General features: G+C 33.8%; 1 protein-coding gene across 1 annotated transcript in view; it reads left to right on the top strand.

Moving 5' to 3' along the window:
- Positions 1-10,019: 10,019 nt before the first annotated feature.
- The window catches only part of FANCI (Fanconi anemia complementation group I), a 33,424-nt gene continuing 22,017 nt past the window's right edge, over positions 10,020-21,426 (top strand). The window contains 9 exon segments of the mRNA XM_074169698.1: positions 10,020-10,382; positions 10,433-10,716; positions 14,292-14,459; positions 14,514-14,752; positions 15,140-15,479; positions 16,452-16,675; positions 16,734-16,935; positions 19,498-19,612; positions 19,615-19,768. Of these exon segments, the coding sequence (XP_074025799.1) occupies positions 10,290-10,382; positions 10,433-10,716; positions 14,292-14,459; positions 14,514-14,752; positions 15,140-15,479; positions 16,452-16,675; positions 16,734-16,935; positions 19,498-19,612; positions 19,615-19,768 (1,819 nt within the window). The 5' untranslated portion in view covers positions 10,020-10,289.

Raw genomic sequence — 21,426 nt, 5'->3', positions numbered from 1 at the left:
AAAAATATAGGTACGTAAAAGGTTAGGTAATATATTTAATAATTTTTAATAAGAAAAACAAAAGTGTTGTATCACTCGTCGCCTCGTTCAATAGGTACCTATTTCAATTTTGGAAATCGGATCAGCATATCCTAAGTGATTAGCGGTTTCTTATTCGTTTTAGGGATCTACAAACAAATAATAAATATCATTATTAAAAAACCTGTATTCCAAACTCACTCCTGTTCATTTCAATGAATATTCATTAAACATTCCAAAGTATGTTTTTAAACTGTTCTCATTCACTTCCTGACATTATACAAATTCATTTCTTGCATTATGGAATGTTTCTGGGGTAATTTCGTTAGGAGCATCTCCTATTCTAACCATTAGCTTTGAAATAGCGTGCGAATCTGTAACATATAATTTAGATTTCACGAATCCCCACAAAAAATCTGAAAAATCAGGTAATCTAGGAGGTCATTCTGAGGGAGCACATTTGCCTATCCACCGCAACAGGCAATACTAAAGTAGGTTAGGTTAGGTTAGGTTAGGTCGAAAGTGATTGGGTCTATTCGACCCTCCACCGCAACCCGCAGGGGTTTACTGTGGCTCACACCTATTCACTATTAACGAAGCCGATTAATTTGGTGAATGGTATTTCAGGTCAGATGGTAAAAGTACGGCTCTGCCGAACTCTAAACCTGATTCGGTACCCAGCGGGGCAGGAACAAAGTATATGCTCTGCTGTTTCATCATTAATGAGGTAGTCGGATAGTCAAGGTGCAAAATTCCCACCTTGATCGCTAACCTGCTCATGGAGGGTTTGTTCCTCGACCTGAGATAGATTCTGCGTACGCCGCTCAAGGCGGTTTTATGAAGTACCCCGCTCTTGAGGAGACGACTCAGTCGTTTCCTGGCTACACCACCAAACCTTTTTTCAGGTTCAGTTATTGGATCAGGAATTGGGGAGTTGAGAAGCTCTCCCTCTTGAACTGAATTTACAGGGAGGTCAGTTGGAGTCGTAAACTCGACATCCATCTCCTCTGGGCTCGCTCCTGAACTAAATTTACTGGGAGGTCAGTTGGAGTCGTAAACTCGACATCCATCTCTTCTGTAGACTCGCTCCTGAACTAAATTCACAAGGAGGTCAGTTAGAGTCGTAAACTCGACACCCATCTCCTCTGTAGACTCACTCCTGATCTAAATTTACAGGAAGGTAGGTCAGTTGGAGTCATAAGCTCGACATCCATCTCCTCTATAGACTCCGCGTCAGAAAGAATTTTTAAGTTTCCTCTGTCCATAAAAGTCCCACGAGTTGCTAGGAAAAGAAGGTCAATCATGGCAGAGCCCCGCATTACCGTGACAAAGCGATGCTATGACGAGAGGGTGCCTGTTGAGACAGCTGATAGGCTCAGTGCTATTCATCCTCTCGTCACGGATACACACCATAATATTAAGCCATCGTTGGGATGTCATTCAGTTAGGCAATAACAGAATCACAAGTGATTCTGTCATTCCCGTATCCAGCGGGGCTACGTGGAAGCAGGCATGTGATGGCCGGTTTGCTCCAAACCTCATATCCCAAGCCAATGTACTCGCCAAAAACAGCATGCTTGCATTGGACGACCTCGAGCGCTGGTACCTCGATTGGAAGATCCGAGTAAACCCGGAAAAGACTCAGGCGATAACCATGGGAAGATTACTATCTTCTCCGGCCAGAAAAGTGAGAATCTCTGGAAGGGAGATTGACTGGCAAGCACGGGTAAAGTACCTCGGCCTTTTGATAGACCGTAGGCTCACTTGGAACCCGCACATTATGTACGTCAAATCTAAGATCGAGGGTCGGATAGCCAGTCTGTACCCTCTGATCACCAGAAAATCAAAGATGAGTATGAAAAACAAAATCACGTTTTATAACATGATGTTCAAGCCTGTCATCATGTACGCTTCAGGCGTCTGGGGACAAGCGGCTCTGTCCAACATTTCCATTATGGAAAGGTTGCAAAATAAGATAATGAGGATGATTGTGAATGCTCCTTGGTTCGTGCGGAATGAAGCCATAAGCAGAGATTTGCAGCTGCCTTCCATTCGGCAGGCCATTCAGTCGAGGAATGAGAGAGTTTTCGAAAAAACAGAAACTCATGAAAACCCGTTAGTTAGGGAAGCCACAGATTATGCTGTAGACGACCCCTCCCGATATAGAAGGCCCCGACACTCTGTCGAATGAGGCCGTCATGTCCCCCGTTAACGGATGAATAACTTTTTTATCCATCCCACCCCAGCCAGGTAGGGGTATCCCGTGAAGGGCGGCACTGATGCCGTCACCAATCAGTCATGAACCCATTGGTCCCTCTCAAGACCAACAATCAGCCAAAAGGGTAGGGGAGCTGGTCTCCAAACCTGGATGAAATGACGATGACATTCTGAACAGCATTCACAGTGGTTCAGGCAGTGAAAGATAAACAAGGACAGCCAATACTAAAGTAAATGACTTTTTGAATAGCTGTTACACTTTCCGAGGCTCCTGTGTGGGGAGATCTATATAGTCTTCCAATTCAATTTCAATTCAGTTTCAATCCTATCTTGGTAAATAATCATTCCCATGAATATTGAAGTCAGACGTTAAAATAAAAGTTATTATTATTGAAATTTTCGCAAAAGCAGTAACGGAATAACGAGAATATCCTAAATTGGGGTTTATAGTTATGTTATTATTTTTCAAGATTAATACAAGCAACCCGAAAATCGAAAATCAGTATCATAGAAAACACAGTTAGAACGTATTCATTTAGTGTTGCCAACTGGATGAACTTATAAAGTCGCTACACATGAAGCAAAATACCGCTACACTGCTTCATTCGTTACGCTTGTATATCTGATGCAAATCAGTTCGTGAATGCGCCCTATCCAAATTGAATACCATAGAACCATATACCATAGAACTTAGTTTGTTACTTTAGGTTCGTTCCAACCAGCGTCAGAAACAGTTTCTGACAGTCAGGATTCAGTAATGTGATTGTGTTCCAACGTGAGTTTCCAACCATTAGTAAACTATCAGTTTTCTGTTCCATCCAAGATTCAAACCTGTTCGAAATCTATCAGAATGGTTTGAGGATTATCTTCTAACCATTAATCCGACGCATGCGTATTTCGTATAACTGTTTTTTCGTTTTATGTTCATGTAACTTGCAAACAACATAACCCGCAAAAATTATTATTAAATAAATTATGTATTTGTTGGCGAAGGAAAAATTAGGAATTCTTTAAGTGTACCTAAAATATGAACATCTTTAATTAGACAAATTAATTATTGCGGTGACCTACTTTCCTCCCAGTTCCATGTTGATTAGTAAATAGAATAGAGATAAAAAATACTGCAACCTTCTTTTACTCTTCAGAAATACACTTGATTAGATTTTTTTTAAAGCTTTTGTTGCCAAACTTCAGTTTGAACTATCAGCTCTTCCAATCAGAAATTTCAAATGAATCAGAAACCAATATTTAACAGACATGCGCGTTGACAACGATTAACAAACTGTTGTAAATCTGTTGGTGAACCGTTCAGATCATACTCACTTCCAACCGCGCAACTCAGTAGATGGTACCTAATGTTCTAAATTCACAGCAGTTAATTTTTGAAAGCTGTCGTCTCAACCAAATATTTTTTAGCTTGAAATAATGATTTTGGAACAGGATTTATTGTGGTTCGAAAGTGCATGCATCACCATCCGAGTCAAAACCGGGAATTATCAACACCCTGACAGAACGTGCCCATAGAATATGTGAACCATGGGTACAAGGCTGAATGATCATCGGAGAAACTGTAGATTAGGTCAAATAGAAAAATCGGCAGTAGCAGAACATGCGTTTAGTGAAGGAGATCATACGATACTAGTTGAAGATGTGAAACTGCTTGCACCCGATCATGGATACCACAGTCGGGTTGTACGAGAAGCCATAGAAATCCATAAATATATAGAAAACTACAACAGAAAAGAGGAGGCGATAACGCTCAACCGGATTTGGAGTCCCATACTGAAAGATACTAAGGTGGCCACAGTGCAATGCAATGTCATCAACAGGTAATAATACTTCTGCCAATAGCAACGCATCAACAAGAAAGGCGGGCTACCTGAGTGGACATAAATACAACTTACGAACTAGAAATCACTAGTCATCGGTGAACCATCAAGATGAATAAACCTCTGAAGAAGCCAGCCACTTATGCTAGCGAATCATTAGGATACAGTTTCAAACCACGACGGCCTTCGAACCCGAATGAAGATCGTAACAATGAAAATATCAGACGCGAAAGCCTAAATCTATTCATCTCTTTGATTACTTAGAGATTTTATCAATTTTATTGTGTTGATTGAGATTTACAATATGAAGTGTAATTTTTGGATGTATATAATGATTTTACTAACGTTGAAAATGAAGCTCAGAAAAATTAAAGGGTGTTATGGTTTAAACTTGACGTTTCATAATTTTCTTAATCGAAATGCAAAATGTAAAAATATATTTCACTTATATGATTAGTATCAATTTTCTGGTATCAATCTGGTAAAAGGTCAGATCCCTCTTTCCCATTGGGCACTGTGGGCAAGTGCCCGCGATCGATAGGGTCCCCCCTCAGTTCAAATACAATATCACTAGTTTCTATCAGATCACCAAACGATAACCAATATTTATTATCAAAAAACTTATATAATTCAAAGAAATCGAACCTAAATTACCAACTTACTAGCTTTTACACGCGCCAAGCTATTCTACTCTCGCCCAAAAATTAGGCTTTCAAACTTCAGCATCCTTAGATAAATTTGAATATATAATGATATGCTAGGCACATACACATTTTAAAGAAAAATCATCAGTAATGTACTCATCAGTGTGACTCGCTCCATTTAAATTGAGCAAACGAAGCGAAGTATGAAGCTCCATGTTTGAATTAACCTATTAATTCAATCGAGAAACTATATAGAAAATTGAAACCAAACTCTCCAACCTAACTGACTAAAATCTACGAGGCCTCCACTCTCGTCCAACAGCCTTTCCAACCGTCCACTACAACCACGCTACCTGCAACAACATGGGGACCCGACCGGTCCACTAGGGACTTCTGTTACTGACCGTGATTTTTTTATTCATTGTTACAAAATATAATTAAATATATGAATATGTTTTTATCTTTAATGCAATCTCTAATGCAACAATATTCAATTCTTAGTTAATTGTATTTGTTTCATAAATGAAATTTAATAAAGTATTTGTTAAATTATTCCACGCCGCTATGTACTTTTGTTGACTATATTACATTTATCTATTCGTTTCCTGTGATTGTTAATAAAAATAAATATTTAACCTTGTTTATTTACTTTTTTTGTCTATTCTAAATAGTTTTCTGTCAATATAGGCCCCATTATCATGTTATGCCCAGGGCCTCCCAATAGGTTAAAGACGGCCCTGTAAAAGCTTTTGAAAGTTGAAATTAGAATTGGAACAAAAAAAGTAAATATTGAGCGTTCGAGTTTAATAGTTGATATTTACAATTTTTTAACTTCACTTCAGGTTGATAACTGAGTTTTAGACCGTTTTCCATTACTGAAACTAGTACATTCAGCGTATTTCTGTCATTCATTTTGGTATTAAGAAATAAAGGACAGGTATGCACTGAATATTCTCCCATTTCACCAATAGAAGACGCTATCAGAAGATGAACTGGACATAAGTATGCTGTGTAGTTCTGACAACTATTGTCAATCGTTGACATAAAGAATTCAATACAATTTTATTCAATTCAGCTCATTTTATTTTCGAATATAGTACATACAAATAGACATTTCAACAGTGGCAGCACTGAAAGGAAGTAACGATACGTTTGTCTCCCAAATGCCGCCAGAGTATGCTTTTTGAGATTCGTTTTTTGACTCTTGAAGTGTCGACATCTCAACAATAAGAGACCAGGCGCAAGAAAAAGGTAAAATTCTGGTGTGCATTATGCTTATTCTTATTCTATTTTTTCTCTCAACTTGCAAAGCATCCATAACATTCATAGTTTGATTTCGGGAAATGGATTTGGATACGGGGGGGAGAGGAACATCCCTCTATAAAAAAAGCGAACATAGGAGATGGAAGTTGTGACGATGGAGATAGCAACGACAAAGAGGTAGAAAATATCTTTAACTCGCAAACTTTTGCAGATAATATAAATGAATTTAATATTTATGAACTTCGAAGCCGTGAATTACAATCCTTATCTGAACACAATCTAATCACTAACATGACAAAAACAACTGACACACAGGGACAAAAAAAGGAGATACGTTTTTATAAACTTGTGAATCTATTTAATCCCTAGACAGAAATATCCATGTAATTAACATGTATAGTACGTTAAATAACATTCCAACATGTAATACAATGAATAGAATTTTGAGCAAAATTTCGGGGGCATTAGTGTGGATGGGGGATCTGAACGAACATCATCCTGTTTGGGGAAGTAACAAAAGTAATAGCAATAGCAACATTTTGATGTCTGTTATGCAGGATAACGACTTAGTTGTCTTGAATGATGGTACGTCAACACGATTTCAAAATCCAGCAGATAACCCTAGTCCTATAGATTTGACAATAGTATCTGCAAGTTTAGTTACTAAATGTACGTGGAAAGTTTTAATCGATTGTGGATTTAGCGATCATTATCCCACTATGTGTACAATTGGTGATTCTATAATGGCAAAAGAACATACTAGCATCAGGAATAACAGAATATATCGCAATGCAAATTGGGATATATATCATAGCTACATATTAGACAATATGGATAATCAAAAGAAATACTCATATGAGGAAATCATAGAGCTCATGAATAATGTAGCCGAGGTAGCTATTCCAAAAAGAAAATCAAATAATAGAACCACTCCGATGTGCCCATGGTGGGATAATGAATGTGACCGGAAAGTAGATGAACGAAAAAGAATTATTTCAGTATCTAAGCAATACCCTACTATTGATAAATACATAGTTTCAAAACAAATTATTGCAAGGACAAGGAGGTTTCTTAAGAAAAAAAATGCATTGGGTTTCGCAATTTCTGTTCCTCCCTCAATAGAGAAACCAATATGTCTTATGTATGGAGAATGATTAATAAATTTTTTAAATCGGAATAATCCACTAACCATAGTCAATAAATTACCATATAGTAATATAGCAGAAACATTTTTATCAAATTTAACAACTTATGATATAAATCCTAGCTTTGAATTAATATCCATTTTGACAGAGGTAAAACCATTTAATATTATAGAGTTGAACAATAGCATGAGATACACCAGGAGCACTGCACCAGGACGGGATAACATACCATATGTCATGTTTGATAAGATACCACATATACCCAAACATAAATTATTAGAGCTATATAATAATATATCAAGAGGACACACGTTACCTACAGATTGGAAAGAGTACCTAATATTAGGTTTTTTTAAAAAGAATAAATGCCCCACTGACTTCAATAACTACAGACCAATCGCATTACAATCGTGCGGCTTGAAAATTTTGGAAAAACTTATAAAAAACAAGGTTGAATGGCACATTGAACATAATAAAATTTTATCCCCTTATCAAACAGGCTTTAGGAAAGGAAAAGGTATACAGGATGGACTAGCATATTTGGTGACTTATGTACAAGTGGCATTTGGGATGAATCAGACGGTGGTCGCAGTGCTCCTGGATATCAAAGGCGCATATATGACAATGTCAATTTATATAATTTATACAAGTACTGGATAAAATAATGGATTGAAGAGGAATTAGCCAATTTGGTATTCAGAATCTTATATAACAGACAAACTTTCATTTTAGATAACGATAATAATACACACGGACCAGAATCCGCTACAAGAGGTTTACCACAGGGATCACCATTAAGCCCAGCGCTATTTAATATATATATAAGATCCATTCATCCAAGTACTTGCATTCATCCAAGTACTAAACTTATTGCGTACGCGGATGATCTGGTTCTTTTAGCTAAAGGAGCTAGTGTTAAAGATATTGAAACTCGCATCAATATTTTATTACAAAATATATTAGATTGGATGAAAGCACATGATCTTCAGTTATCTATTCACAAGTGTGAAGCAATTTGGTTTCATAATTATTGATTTGTCAAAGATAAACCCAACATCGCCATAGGCACAGGCCTAACGTTAGAAAAGAAATCAAATACTTGGGAGAGTGACCCTCACTCACAATCTCAAGTGGGATACACACATAAGTAACTCCATTAGACGAGCAAGTCAAGGTATCAATGTAATCAGATGTTTCAGTAAGGTATGGTGGGGTGCAGACCCAAAATGCCTTCTGATGGCTTTCAACGGCATAATAAAATCGCACCTAGACTTTGGATCAATATTCTTACAACCTTGCACAAAAAACAACCTGAATAAATTAAATAAAGTCTTCTATCAGGGTCTGAGACCGATAACAGGAACAATAAAATCCACTCCGATCACGGCACTTTTAGCAGAAACAGGTGAGATGAGTTTAGAATTCAGGCGGGAATGGCTTGCTACTGAATTCGTTATAAATAGAATTGATCATCATTCGCCCGTTATACATTTGTTAAAGATATTACATGATCTTTGTAAAAGTAAACAAGGATACTGGAGGAACAGAGAATTCCCTTATATGGTGAAAGCGCTAGACAAAATCACACCATACACAAAGGATATATACAAGAACAATATCATTCCAGCCTTTAGTTTCCACTTTGATATATACATACATGATGTACAATCGGTAGAATTGAAATTGCAAAAACATGACTCATCAAGTCGCATCAATGTGAAACACTTCGTAGCGAACAATCTTGATCATATTTTTGTATATACGGATGCGTCCAAAATGAAAGATAAAGTAGGGATAGGAATTCATATACCGCAAAAGAATATCTCGTTTGCCGCACGACTCAATAGCCTTACATCAATATGTGATGCAGAACTCACTGCAATTCATCAAGGAATGATGATGTGCTTAGAAATTAATTTCAACAATAATGTTATACTCTCAGATTCCAAAAGCGCATTGGACAAAATTTTCACAAGTACTATTACAGCACGCAGTGATTACATAAGTCAAACAATAAAACAAATGGCATACTTAGCGTCATTAAATGAGGTTACATTTAAATTTGTTTGGATCCCCGGTCATTCTAATATAGAGGGTAATGAAAAAGCAGATTTACTAGCCAAAGTTGGCACATCTCTTAGTGTTCCACTGAATATCAAGTTGAATAAACACAGTCTGTTGCCCATTTTCAAACAACGAATAAAAGATGCTTTCCATCAGGTCTGGAAGCGGGACGTACAATCCAAAGGTAAATTGTATAATCAAATCCATTCAGAGTACCCTAAAAACACCTGGTATCTTGAGTACCCTTATATGGATAGGCGACATATTACCACGATAATACAGATGAAAACGGGACATTGTGTACACAAAGAACATCTATTCAGATTGAAGATTGTAGATCACCCTAACTGCGAATGTGGTGAAGTAGAAACGCTAAACCACATATTCCTGAAATGTCCAATCAATAAGATCCCGAACAAAGACTTGTACAATGATCTCATCCTCAAGGGCGTTGGTGCCCCCATGAGTATCACAACAATTTTACATGGTTTAAATCTTTCTATATTAAAAATATTAACTCATTTTATAGACTACAACAAACTCAAACTATGATGTTTCATATTTCATCTCAGTTTCATTCATTTCCATCCCAGTTACAACTGAAATCATTCCTATTGTTAGTACTATCTGTTTTTAAGCCCACTTATCCTTAGCACACGAAGATACACAGATACAAGTCTCCGAAGAATCGAATATATTCCAAGAAACAATATGGATTACAGCATGATCACCGATCAGACAACGCTGTAACCCCCCGAATAGAACTGGCTAAATGCGCCGTACGGAAGCAAAAGCCAAGAAAATCTAGAGAGAGAGAGTGAGAGATATGCTTTTTGATTTTGGCAAGTCTAGAAATTTTAAAATTTCAGTTTTGTGTTTCAAAAAAAATCGGAGTTTTATCTGTTCCCAATTAGTTGTCACGTTCATATTGGGGTAATATGGTGGTTAAAATAAAAATTGTTTGACACCAAGACATATGCGTTGAGCGCATTCCCTATATTTGGCCACTGTTGGTAACATCATTCTCTGACAGTCAATTGACATTTGTTCAAAATACTTTGAGTTTGGCGGCTTTCCTATTTTCCAAAAACAAATTGGTCATATTCATTATGGTATCGATATTTGAAAAATTTCAAGAATATATTCAAAAGCGTGATCAAAATGGATTGGAGTCACTCATGACTACATTGAATGAAGAAGAAGTAAGACGAAGTAATCATGATTCATAAAAATCTTATATCTTATTTTTTAGCTGCAAAGTTTGATCAAACAAAGAATTAACACAGCAAATTTTACTGAAATTTGGGATTATATCCTCAAATCATTCAAAGACACGTCAAGATGCCATGAAAAAAGATTATGTTTGGTTCTATACGTTTTGAAGGAAATAGAAGATAAAGACCTGCCACCATCCCGAATTAACACAGTGGTTAATCGACTAAATCTTGAATTAACTAAGTTCAAGTCAGAACACTTAGCGAAATTATGTAGTTTTTGTTTAGAATGCATACAATCAAAAAAGTCTACAAAAATGGGGTGAGAGTTTATTCCCTCTGTCTTCTGTATATAATGACAACTAAGTTCAACTCTAAGGATTCTTAACACAAAATTTTCTTTAAGTCGTAGTACTATGAGACTGAAAAACTATCTTGATTATAATCTACAGTAATAATCTCAGAAACAAGAACTAATGATTATTTTATAATTTTGATAACAGTTATAGCGTCAGCATGTTCTCATCTTATAATGTTTCCCAACCTATACTAATATCATAAATTCCTTCATGTACTAGTATAAATTCTACTGCAAATTACAGTAATTCTCTATATACCACCATAGGGAATTATTGTAATTTACAGTTTACATAAGTCTGTCATTCAATACTAAAGCTGAACCCTCACGTTAGTTATTATAGAATACTAATTTACTCTAAATTTTGAGTGCTGAAAATGTATTAAGTATGTCAGTTTGAACTCTAAGATGACTTTATATAATTTTTTTCTGTAACCAACTCTCATATTAAAAGATTTGTTACCTAATTTTTCAACTTTCATAGCATTAACAAATTTTTACAGACTTTCCTTTATTTTCAAATTGAATATTTTGACTGCATGAGAAACAGGAAATGGTAATTTCTACTCACATATCAGAAGATTGCATTTTCTAATGATATAATTTCATAATTTGTCTAGTCTCACCAACAAGAAGTGTCAATTACCTCCAGTTCTAATTTCAACTATATGTACTTCGTCAGTCTCAATATATTCAAAAAGTAAATTGAAGCTGAATTGAAAAGGGAATATTTTCAGGAGAGAATATTTTTTGGAAAAACAGGCTTTGTGTAGAAGTAGAAAGCCACAAAGTTTTTCCCAATGAATTGAAACTATTTCTGTCATTCTTCAATTAGGATATTGTGATCCTTAGCTGACCTCAGATTCTCTCTCTCTCTCTCTCTGATATTAACCTGAATATCAATTCCATATTATGTTTCTCTAAAAATCTTCCGATCTGGACAGTAACATATTTTTGAAGCGGCATAAAAGTTTATCCATTGAAAAACTCATTTAGAGTAGCCTTGGTATTCTCTTTTCTGGATCTTATTGTTTACTCAAAATCAGCTTCATTATACCCAAATAGTTTTTCAACTAATTGAGTTACTCCTGAAGACTCTTAGATTGACAGATGCTTGAATTATTGAGTTATTGAATTGACATTTTCAAAGCTGTATAAAGTTTGTAGTTTTCTATAAGGATTCCAGGAACGTAACAGAAGATGGCCAAAAGAGGTAAATTTTCATTCAAAAAGTGGTTCAATTTCAGAGAAGTGAAAAACTAAAAATACATAAATAATATTTTTTTACCTTACTCTCTTGTAGACTTAATTTTTTCCATAGAAATGGATGGCAGTTTGAAGTATTTTGAACATTAATCATCAAGTACATAGTTTTCCTAAACTATGCTATATCAAGATATGCAAATTAGTATTATAGTGGTACGTTGATGTCCAGTAATTTCTGATTCCATTTATGGATATGCACAAGCACTGCAGAGAAATTCTTAAGGCACTATGAGATTGTTGTTAGTACAAAAGTGGTCACTTACGTTGGATTTGAATTGAAGTTGATATTATTTGGAAACACCGTCTTAGTACGTCGATTCCACAAAGAGGCGTTTCTTTGACATTTGCTGTTTTCAGTTTTCAGAATTATTCGGTCATTAGGTATCCCACACCATACATTAGTTTTAAAGGAATACTGATCACCACATTCAACTGTGAAATTGGGATTTTCTTGGGCCCACCATCGGCAATTTTGAGAACTTACCATTCCATTTGAATAGAACGTCCTCATCTGTCCATAAAATTCATACGGAAACTTTACATTTTCTTCTCTCTCTCCTTGAAACCAGAATGAAAACCCCAAACAGACATCAAAATCTCGTTCTTTTAATGTGTTAATAAATTTTGGCTTGTAAGGCCAAAATTTATACTTTAATAAAATGTTTCTAACACTTTCTCTCTTGTAATCGGTATTTTTTATAATATCAGTTATGCTCGTTTGCTTGGTTCAATAACTTTTAAGCAAATGTTAAGTTGGGCCTCCTCATCATATTTACTTGGAGTGTGATTTTTCTTAAATTGATTTGCCTCCTCATCATATTTATTTGGAGTGTGCTTTTCTTAAATTGATTTGCTATGGATCCTGTTTCTCTGAATGTCGACATTATCCTTGACACAGTAGTATGTTGAACATTTTTTCCTGGATGCCGTTCATTAATAATGTTAGCTACTTGCTGTGTTAGTGTTAGTGTTTATAAATAATCTGTAAATACTGAATATTGAAATTTCAATGTAATTTCAACTCTAGTAATTTTATTAATACTTATTGCAGTTTTTGAGTTGTGTCTGCTTTTTCAAAATTGAAGGTACTGACGTTTGTTTAAGAAAATAGCCAAGTAATTGAAACTTTGCACCATTCATGTTGAAATTTTTATAGCACATTTTCAATTCCTCTCTAAAAATGTCCATATGAGTAAAAATTTATCAGAAAAGTTAAACTCCATGATGAGTTTGTTATGTATACATGAATTGATGACAATTAACCGAACTTGTTTTTTAAAATAAAGGGGATATCTGTCAAAAATAAGCAAAACGTTAACTTTATCCTAGTTGCATAAAATTTGACATATGGGTATAAAATTGCCGTAGACACAACTTTTTCAAATAACTTTTTGTTAAATTCGATCTAGAAATGCACGTTTTCAATTTTTTTCAAAACAAAAGTTGAATTTGACAAACACTGTACGTCAGTGGGTCGCAGTTGGCCGCATCATTTTATGTTAAATTTAAAGCACAAACAAGTGCCGAAGTTGAACTTCATTGAAACTTTTCGAAAAAAAAGTTTCCCATATGGTGCGCACTTTAATGGTAACACTGTATATTATGTATTGATGGAAAGTATAAAACCAGCAAGTTTTTATTCCACCTTCCCTATTGGAAATTTAGAAAATTACTAAATGCCTCGTTGCTCTAGGCTCAGCTGCCCTAAACAAAAGTCACATTCAAAATATTTGAAATATGTAATTAACAAGAAACTATGAATTCAAAGTTTTATGTTCTCTAGTTGTCATGTCATGTCATGGGTATATATGTGGCACACATCACACGTGCATTGAAAAAAACATTTTCGTTTTCTATCCCTCCATTATATAAAAAAAAATATGAACTTTCAAAAAAAAGGAAAAAACTGATGAAGAGCGATAAAAACTTTCTGGAAATATGTAGATCATCCAATATCTGTTTCTTCCAAAGTATATAATTTCCCTGTGTGACATTTCTTTAATTTCCAGTATAAAAAGTGAAGAAAAATTATTGTTAATGTAAAAGTTATGTAACTATAATTCATTGTTCATAAATGAAAGTAGACGCTTCCAATGTATGTTTCCCAATTTCCATCTTGAACAAACATCTGTAGATAATATTTGTTTTCCTAAAGGGTTTTTATTGTTTTTTTTTTTAATTTTTGCTTTCTGTAGTAGTCTCTCATTATTAATAATGCAGAGGTAGACTATGTAACAAACAATTATATCTCATAACAATAGACATTCTTCCAGGTGGAAAGAAATGCTACCGGAGTTATTAAACGTTTTAGTTGACAGAGAAGATTTTACATATGAAGAATTGGATTATACTGGTCAGGAATACAAAACTGATTTTATTAACACACTGTGCATGTCTTCGTGGTCCCCGAATGTAGTAACAACTCTTGCAGCTGCCTTTATGTAAGAAAGAAATATTTTTTGTTTGTGGTGATAATTCTTATAATATTTAATTAGTGATATGCCTCTCAATAAAGAAGAACATCTGAAAGTTGTCAATAAGTTGGGAACTTATATAGAAAAGCTAACGGCGCAAGAAATACCAGCTTTCATTTACCAGTTGTTGAGACTATGTAAACAGCAAAATGGCAGATCAATGTTTTTGAGACTCCAAAATTACTTCGGAGTACGGATTTATTCAACTTCCAAGGTGGATGAAGACAGTTCTGAATCTACAATGGATTTTAATGCAATTGGTAATTTTTTTGTACTTTCTTCCTGTAAGTTTACATTATCCACACTTCACTAGTATTAGTATTGGTATAATAAATTGTCCGTTGTTTCGGGTTTATTGGCCGTGGTACGTTTTTATATCTAACATTTTGCCTGTTACGGCGGCAGATATTATCAAAAGCAATGTGGCAACGGTCGAAGTGCTTACTTTGCTGCGTGTCGGATGGCCGACCGCTATTGTACCTGATTAGTCCTATCACTCCTCAATTACTAGAAGAATCTCTGTGTTATGAAGTGCCGGTATCCATATCTTGTTAATGTTTAAGCTTTCTTCTTTGAAATTATTCTTATGTTCATGTATTTTTATGACCTCTCTGAATGGCCTTGTTATAATGTTTTTCTTTTTACAGAGAGTACAAGTAATCAAGATACAATAGATGCAGAAAGTACCGTTTTGTTTCACATCCACAGCGCAGCAGCACTTGGTTATGAATGTATTAAAGATTATCTCAATTCTCTGAGAAATATGCTAAGGAGTCCAGAATTTGTATTACACCCATTTCAGTTGATGACACTCTTTACTATTTCTAGTATTCCTCATTATGAAGAGACGGTTTTCGAAATCGTTAGGCCTTGTATTGTAAGATCATACAATGAGGAACAAAAAAGGGTGCATTCTTGTTGGTTTCGAGAAATGGTACCGTTTGGTCCGAAACCCGAAGATGTACTGTCCAAAGTCATTCATTTTAGGTAAGATTGCCCTGAAACAAAAATTTATTCAAAATTCATTTTTTGTGAAGGAAAATCAGTTTTTATCGACCTTCTATGGCATATTTCAAAACTCCTTTGACATCTGTTGAAGAAGTAGAGAAATAAAAAGAATCAGTGAAGGAAAAACTGCATATAAACTTGAATTTTCTTCATTTCTGAATACGGAGGCAGATTTTAGCCTCGGAAACGTTAAGATAAATATTGTATGATTTCTTAGTAATTTTTTTGATAAGCGAAATTATTAAATATAAGTTACTGATAAATAGAACATTTTTCTTTGTAAAAAAATATTCTGATTTTACGCAGTAACTTATCGAGGTTAATTAAAAAGTTGGTCGATAAATAATATTTTTCATTTTTAAAAATATCAGTTTAACCAGATATAAATTATTTGCTTTCTGAGTGTATTTCTTGTTCAATAGAGGTGTTCGATTTTTTTTATCAGACTTCAAAAGTTATTTCTTTGGTTTTTATATTTTCATTGTTATTTATCTTCATCTATTAATACCATTTACAATATGCTGATTATAATAATGCAAAGACGATTATCCAAAATTTGAAAAATAAATAATGAAGTATAAAAATTATTAGTGTGCCAGAAGTTAATAAAAAAATAGGAGGAAAAAGGAAAAATGAGGGCACATTGGAATTACAGGTTTGTAAAAAATATATGTTGAATTTCAAACATTAGTTTCTGGGGTCATAGTAATTCATAGTATGAATAGAGGATACTGAGGACATACCCTGGTTAAAAAGTGACTAATTTCCAATTTTACAACTTTCTTGAACAAAGATTGTACCCGATGCCATTTATTGTATTGGATTTGTCTCGTCTTATATTCATCAATGCTACAAATTACTATTGTTGGTGGAGTTTGTAGTGTTGTTTCTCTTTATACATATTTTTACTTCAGTTGTTTGTAGGCAGTAATCATTTTTACCATGTTACAGCATACATGATAGAGATTTAGTACTTTCTGCCCTAGTTAAGTTTGGCTTTGCGCTGCTTGGTGTAGGTTCTGCATTAGGAAGGGATATGATAGCTGAAAAACAATGGAATCTGGGCAATATGATTTTGCTGAAAATTATTAAAAGGAAAAGGCTGATTGCTCTTTCCATCCTTCAAACTTTGAGTAACCATATAGTTACGAGACAAACTGTTTCACAATATATCGGTTAGTTATTTCGATTGCCTGTATGAATAATGAAAAAGTTAGAACCAGTTTTTTTCAGAATGTCTTTATATTTTGGGAAAAACTTCACCTTTGCTCATGTTGGAAAATCAAAGCTGCATAGTGGAACTGGTTGACTGTCTTGTTCAAGTATCAGGGCCTGTGGCTAATCAATTACTTGATGCCCTCATACCTTTGACAAAAGTATCACCTACAATAAGAGACCACCTTATCATTCTTTTGAGGAAAGCTCTCTATTCAAGGTGAGATTAACTAATACATCTGCTCAATAGGGAAGATATGTGAACGCCCACCTCTGAACGTGAATCAACAAAAACTATTTCTGGAACTTTTTCATCTATTACTAATTAATGACAAGAAACTTTCCCGAAAACCTCAAAAATATCAGTGATTTCTTTATAATTTAGAGAAAGTCGGATACACCATTTTAGGAGCTGAAGTTGAAGTCAGTATTTTTCAGATTTTTAGGAGATGATTTTTCCACCTTTCACACTCCGAGATGTTGGTTTTGGGATATTCAAGTTTTCAGTTTTGCTGTGTTGACAAAAAACACTATGAACCAGTACCTGATTTTCATAATTAAAGTTTGAGTTACATTGAATTGACATTATCTCATTAGAAATATCCCTAGTACACTAAAGTAATTATAGATTATATTTAGACTTCACTATTGAATGAATGAATGAATGAATCAATTAATTAATCTCTATTCAATAGGAAACTCATCCTAATATACATACAATTGAACATAGAAAAAAATCAATAACAAAAAAAGATATTATTAACATGTACATAGGTGTGTAAACATAACTAGATACATAATAATAATACTGGATAAAATATTCGTGATTATATCTTATATGCATAACAAGTCTAGTTTTGAATTTAATTGTTTTGCATCTTTTATGTGATTAGGTAGTTCATTGTATTCTTTCAAACCCTTATAAAATAATGATTTCATTGACTTAGTAAGATTGTATTTTGGTAAGTGAAGTTGTCCTGTATTTCATCTTGTTTGATGGTTATGAATTATAGAGATTCAAAAACAATAAAGTCATTAAAATATTCTGTCATCAACTCATTCAAGACTTTAAAAATTAAAATCATTAGAGGATATGTATAATCTCCGTGATATTCACATACCAGTTACTCCTTAAGGTTATATGGATTTCTTGATTCTGCAATTTCTGTAGACTTGAAATATTGTAGCGTCAAAAAAATATAATATACTTTCACAGAAATCAAAGTGAGGTTGAATAATTTGTATTTTAATCTGTTAACTTAGGACCTAGAGTATAAAGATGAGACTCTGGTAAATAAATATATCTTTTTCGCAATTTTTCTGTAAATATAATTGAAATGGGCATTGAAAAAAAAGTGTAACTTAGCATGAAACCCAAATACTTAATCTCGTTTACAAATGTGATTTTTTCACCGTTTATTGAAAATATATATTGGTCCATATAAGCATATTTAATCTTATGTGTTGTAGATAATTAGTTTTATTAAGTTTAAGTATATTGTTATTTAGGTAGGAATGAATTGTTGCTAGTGAGTTGTTCATTTTGTTGATAGCGCTATCTACTAAGTGAAATAGATAACATTGTATCATCAGCAAACAGGTTACTAAAGTCACAGGAATGGAATAATTTAAAATATATACTGCAAATGATAATAGTTATTGATTGATTGAATTTCAATACTCTAACATAGATTTGTACATGAGATGTTTCTTTCCCACTTGGGAATTTGTTCACGAGATGAATCTGTTACTAGTTTACAATTCATTTCTAAGACATGCAGTTGAGCTGTCTCGAAATTAATCGATTCCCAGGCACTTTGCTGTTTGGTGGATCTTTCCTGTACACATGAGAGGTATTACCTCAAAATCGGTCTGTAGGTGATCTACTTGAATAATTTCAGCATGTTCCAGCTGCTGGATGAACGAGAAACATCTGATAGACTAACCTCTGTGAGATATCCTGATAAATGTTTGTCGGATAGCAAAGTAACCTTTAAAGGTCATATTGATCACATTATATCTAAATCACTCAAATTATTGGGATTTGTTCAACGATACATAGATAAATTTTCTATAAATACCTTTAAAATATTGTACTGTTCTTTGGTACTCTCGGTCTTGGAAAATAATTGTGTGATATGGAGTCTTCTATATCAGACAGATATATCTATGATTGAGAAAGTACAAAATAAATTTCTGAGATCATGTGCATTTAAGCTCGAATATCTGAGGTCCGACTATGAGTACTCAGACATTCTGCTTCTTCTGAATGTATCTACTTTGGAGCACCACTGAGATGAAATTGATCTAAGACTTCTTCATAAAGTTATACGTGGTGATATGAACTGTCCAGTTGTAACACAAATAATTAACTTCAATGTAAATTCAAGAAGAACCAGAGTGTTGGAGTTGTTTAAAGTTCCTTATCATTCTACTAGCTATGGCTTAAATGAAACCATCACTAGAATGCTTAAGTTAGCAAATAAGAATAGCAGCTATATTGATTTGTTTGACTCGTCCTTGTACTCTTTTAAAAATCAGGTTAAACGTATTGACCTACTATGAAGAAACTGCTGATTATTATTATTAATAATTAATTGATATTTGTTTTTTGATATTCTATATTATTATTCAATTGTTCATTTTTTCAATCACACTATTGTTCATTGTATAATGGCAAGTCCGTGAATAAATAAATAAATAAATAACTCAATATCCAGCATGGTATTAGCCCATTGAAGTTCACCCAAATTGTTAAAAAATATGTTAATTGTTTTTTAAGGTCCATAGAAACTCGTCAAATGGCAGTAAATGGATTCCTGAAATTGATAACTCACCTTAAAATATCGAATCTGGCTTCATTGAGTCAAAGCAATCAGTCATCTGGATCATTTACCTCGGCCACTCCTTTTTCACTCAAATTTCTTTGAATAAATCATCCCAAAATGTCGGATCTAGTGGTTTCAGCAATGAAGCTTTATGTTTGGAAGTCTTGAGTATTCTCAAAAGATGTTTCATGCAGCAAATGGAAGTAAGGATGCAATTGTATGAAGGTAAGAACTTTGTCGTAACTCGATCATTTTCGTTTTAATAAATGCAAAATTAAAATCAAATTTCGGTTTCAGAAATATATTTCTTATATGTTATATTAATTGTAAACACGTTTAATTCGGCACTTCAATCAATAGAAAATCATTGATCAATGTAATGCAATACAAAAAAGCATCCTTCTTTGGCTGTTTCCTTCTTGCAAATCTTGAATAGCTTCCTTAGTTCACCATGTTTAATTTTATGTATACTAGACAAAAAAAATTGATGAATTTCAGTTTTTATGAATACTGGTCTACCTGAATTTATCATTGGACACTTTTGAAGTATATTCAGTTTAACAAATATTGATTAAAAATATTGAGTCTCTATTAAATATAATGAGATAAAAAACAAGTTTCTTAAATAATATGTAAACCACTTCCCAACCATTTGATATCATTCTATTGATTCATTATGAATTTATTTATTTGGAAACATCATTTCCAATTGAAAAATAACTGATGTTTTTATATGAGTATTTCATGATCGTGGTACTCTTGTTTTGAAATAATTTAAATGATTTCATTTTCAATACCTGAACATCAAAAACAAATAAAACTAACTTTATACAAAAAATGTGAGAATCTTCCAAATAAAAGAAGAAGATGTGTAGATCGTGCAAAAAGGTAACTTTCAGACACAAAACTGGAAGAAAAATCCATCTCAAAACAACTTCCTGCATATAAACATTGAAATACATGAAAGAAAAAATACTTTACAAACAACTTCTTTTATATGAACATTGAATTATACACAAAAAACACTTTTGTCTATTCAATGTGTACTCCAAACATTCCTTATGGAATTGAATCAGATATAATTCACAGGATTGCTACACAATATGGTGAATGAAACATGGAAAACTGTCATCCTCAATGGTGGACATCCGATGTTTTGGAATAAGATACTCGCCTTATTGCCTATTCAGCACCAACCTGGATAACATTATGAGATAAAGCACTCAGTTCATTCATAAAATTACGACTTTATGCCACGAATGAGTTAAATTTACTCATGCCATCAGTGACAGTACGTAATGACATTCATTCGCTTATGTGATTTAATCCCAGCCGTTGTTTAAATTGAAAGGGGGAATTTTTTTGGGAAAGAAAGGTTTTGACTTTCACTTCCAGTTCATTTCAAAATAACTCTGTACAAAGATGTTAGATCATGCAAAGGAGTAACTTTCAGACACAAAACTGGAAGAAAAAGGTTTTTTGTATAATTCAATGTTCATATTAAAGCAGTTGTTTCTTTGGTATAACTCAATGTTTATATGAAAGTAGTTTTTTAGAGAGAATATAGTGATACCTTACCATCCCTTACTAAATCTTGAAGATGTCAGAATTGAGCATAACCTAACTTGATATGTTACAAGTATTAGTGAATTAGTAGAAATTTTGTGGAATATAAAGAATAAAAAGACAACTGCTTATGAAAGACAACTGCTTATGAAAGAATCTCCATAAAAATTATCCAAAATCTTCCAATTAAGGCACTTCAAACATTGCTCTCTGATCAACACCTCATTCCTGACCATTTTTTCCTGACCATTTTTTCCTGACTTTCTGAAAACATCCATTGTCCTTTCATTATACAAAAGTGGAGATTCAGATGATCC

The sequence above is a fragment of the Leptinotarsa decemlineata genome, unplaced genomic scaffold, assembly GCF_025532065.1.
Source record: "Leptinotarsa decemlineata unplaced genomic scaffold, Ldec_3_MD MMD2_P_RNA_scaffold_5, whole genome shotgun sequence".
Classification (NCBI taxonomy): domain Eukaryota; kingdom Metazoa; phylum Arthropoda; class Insecta; order Coleoptera; family Chrysomelidae; genus Leptinotarsa; species Leptinotarsa decemlineata.
This window is presented reverse-complemented; position numbering and strand designations above follow the sequence as displayed.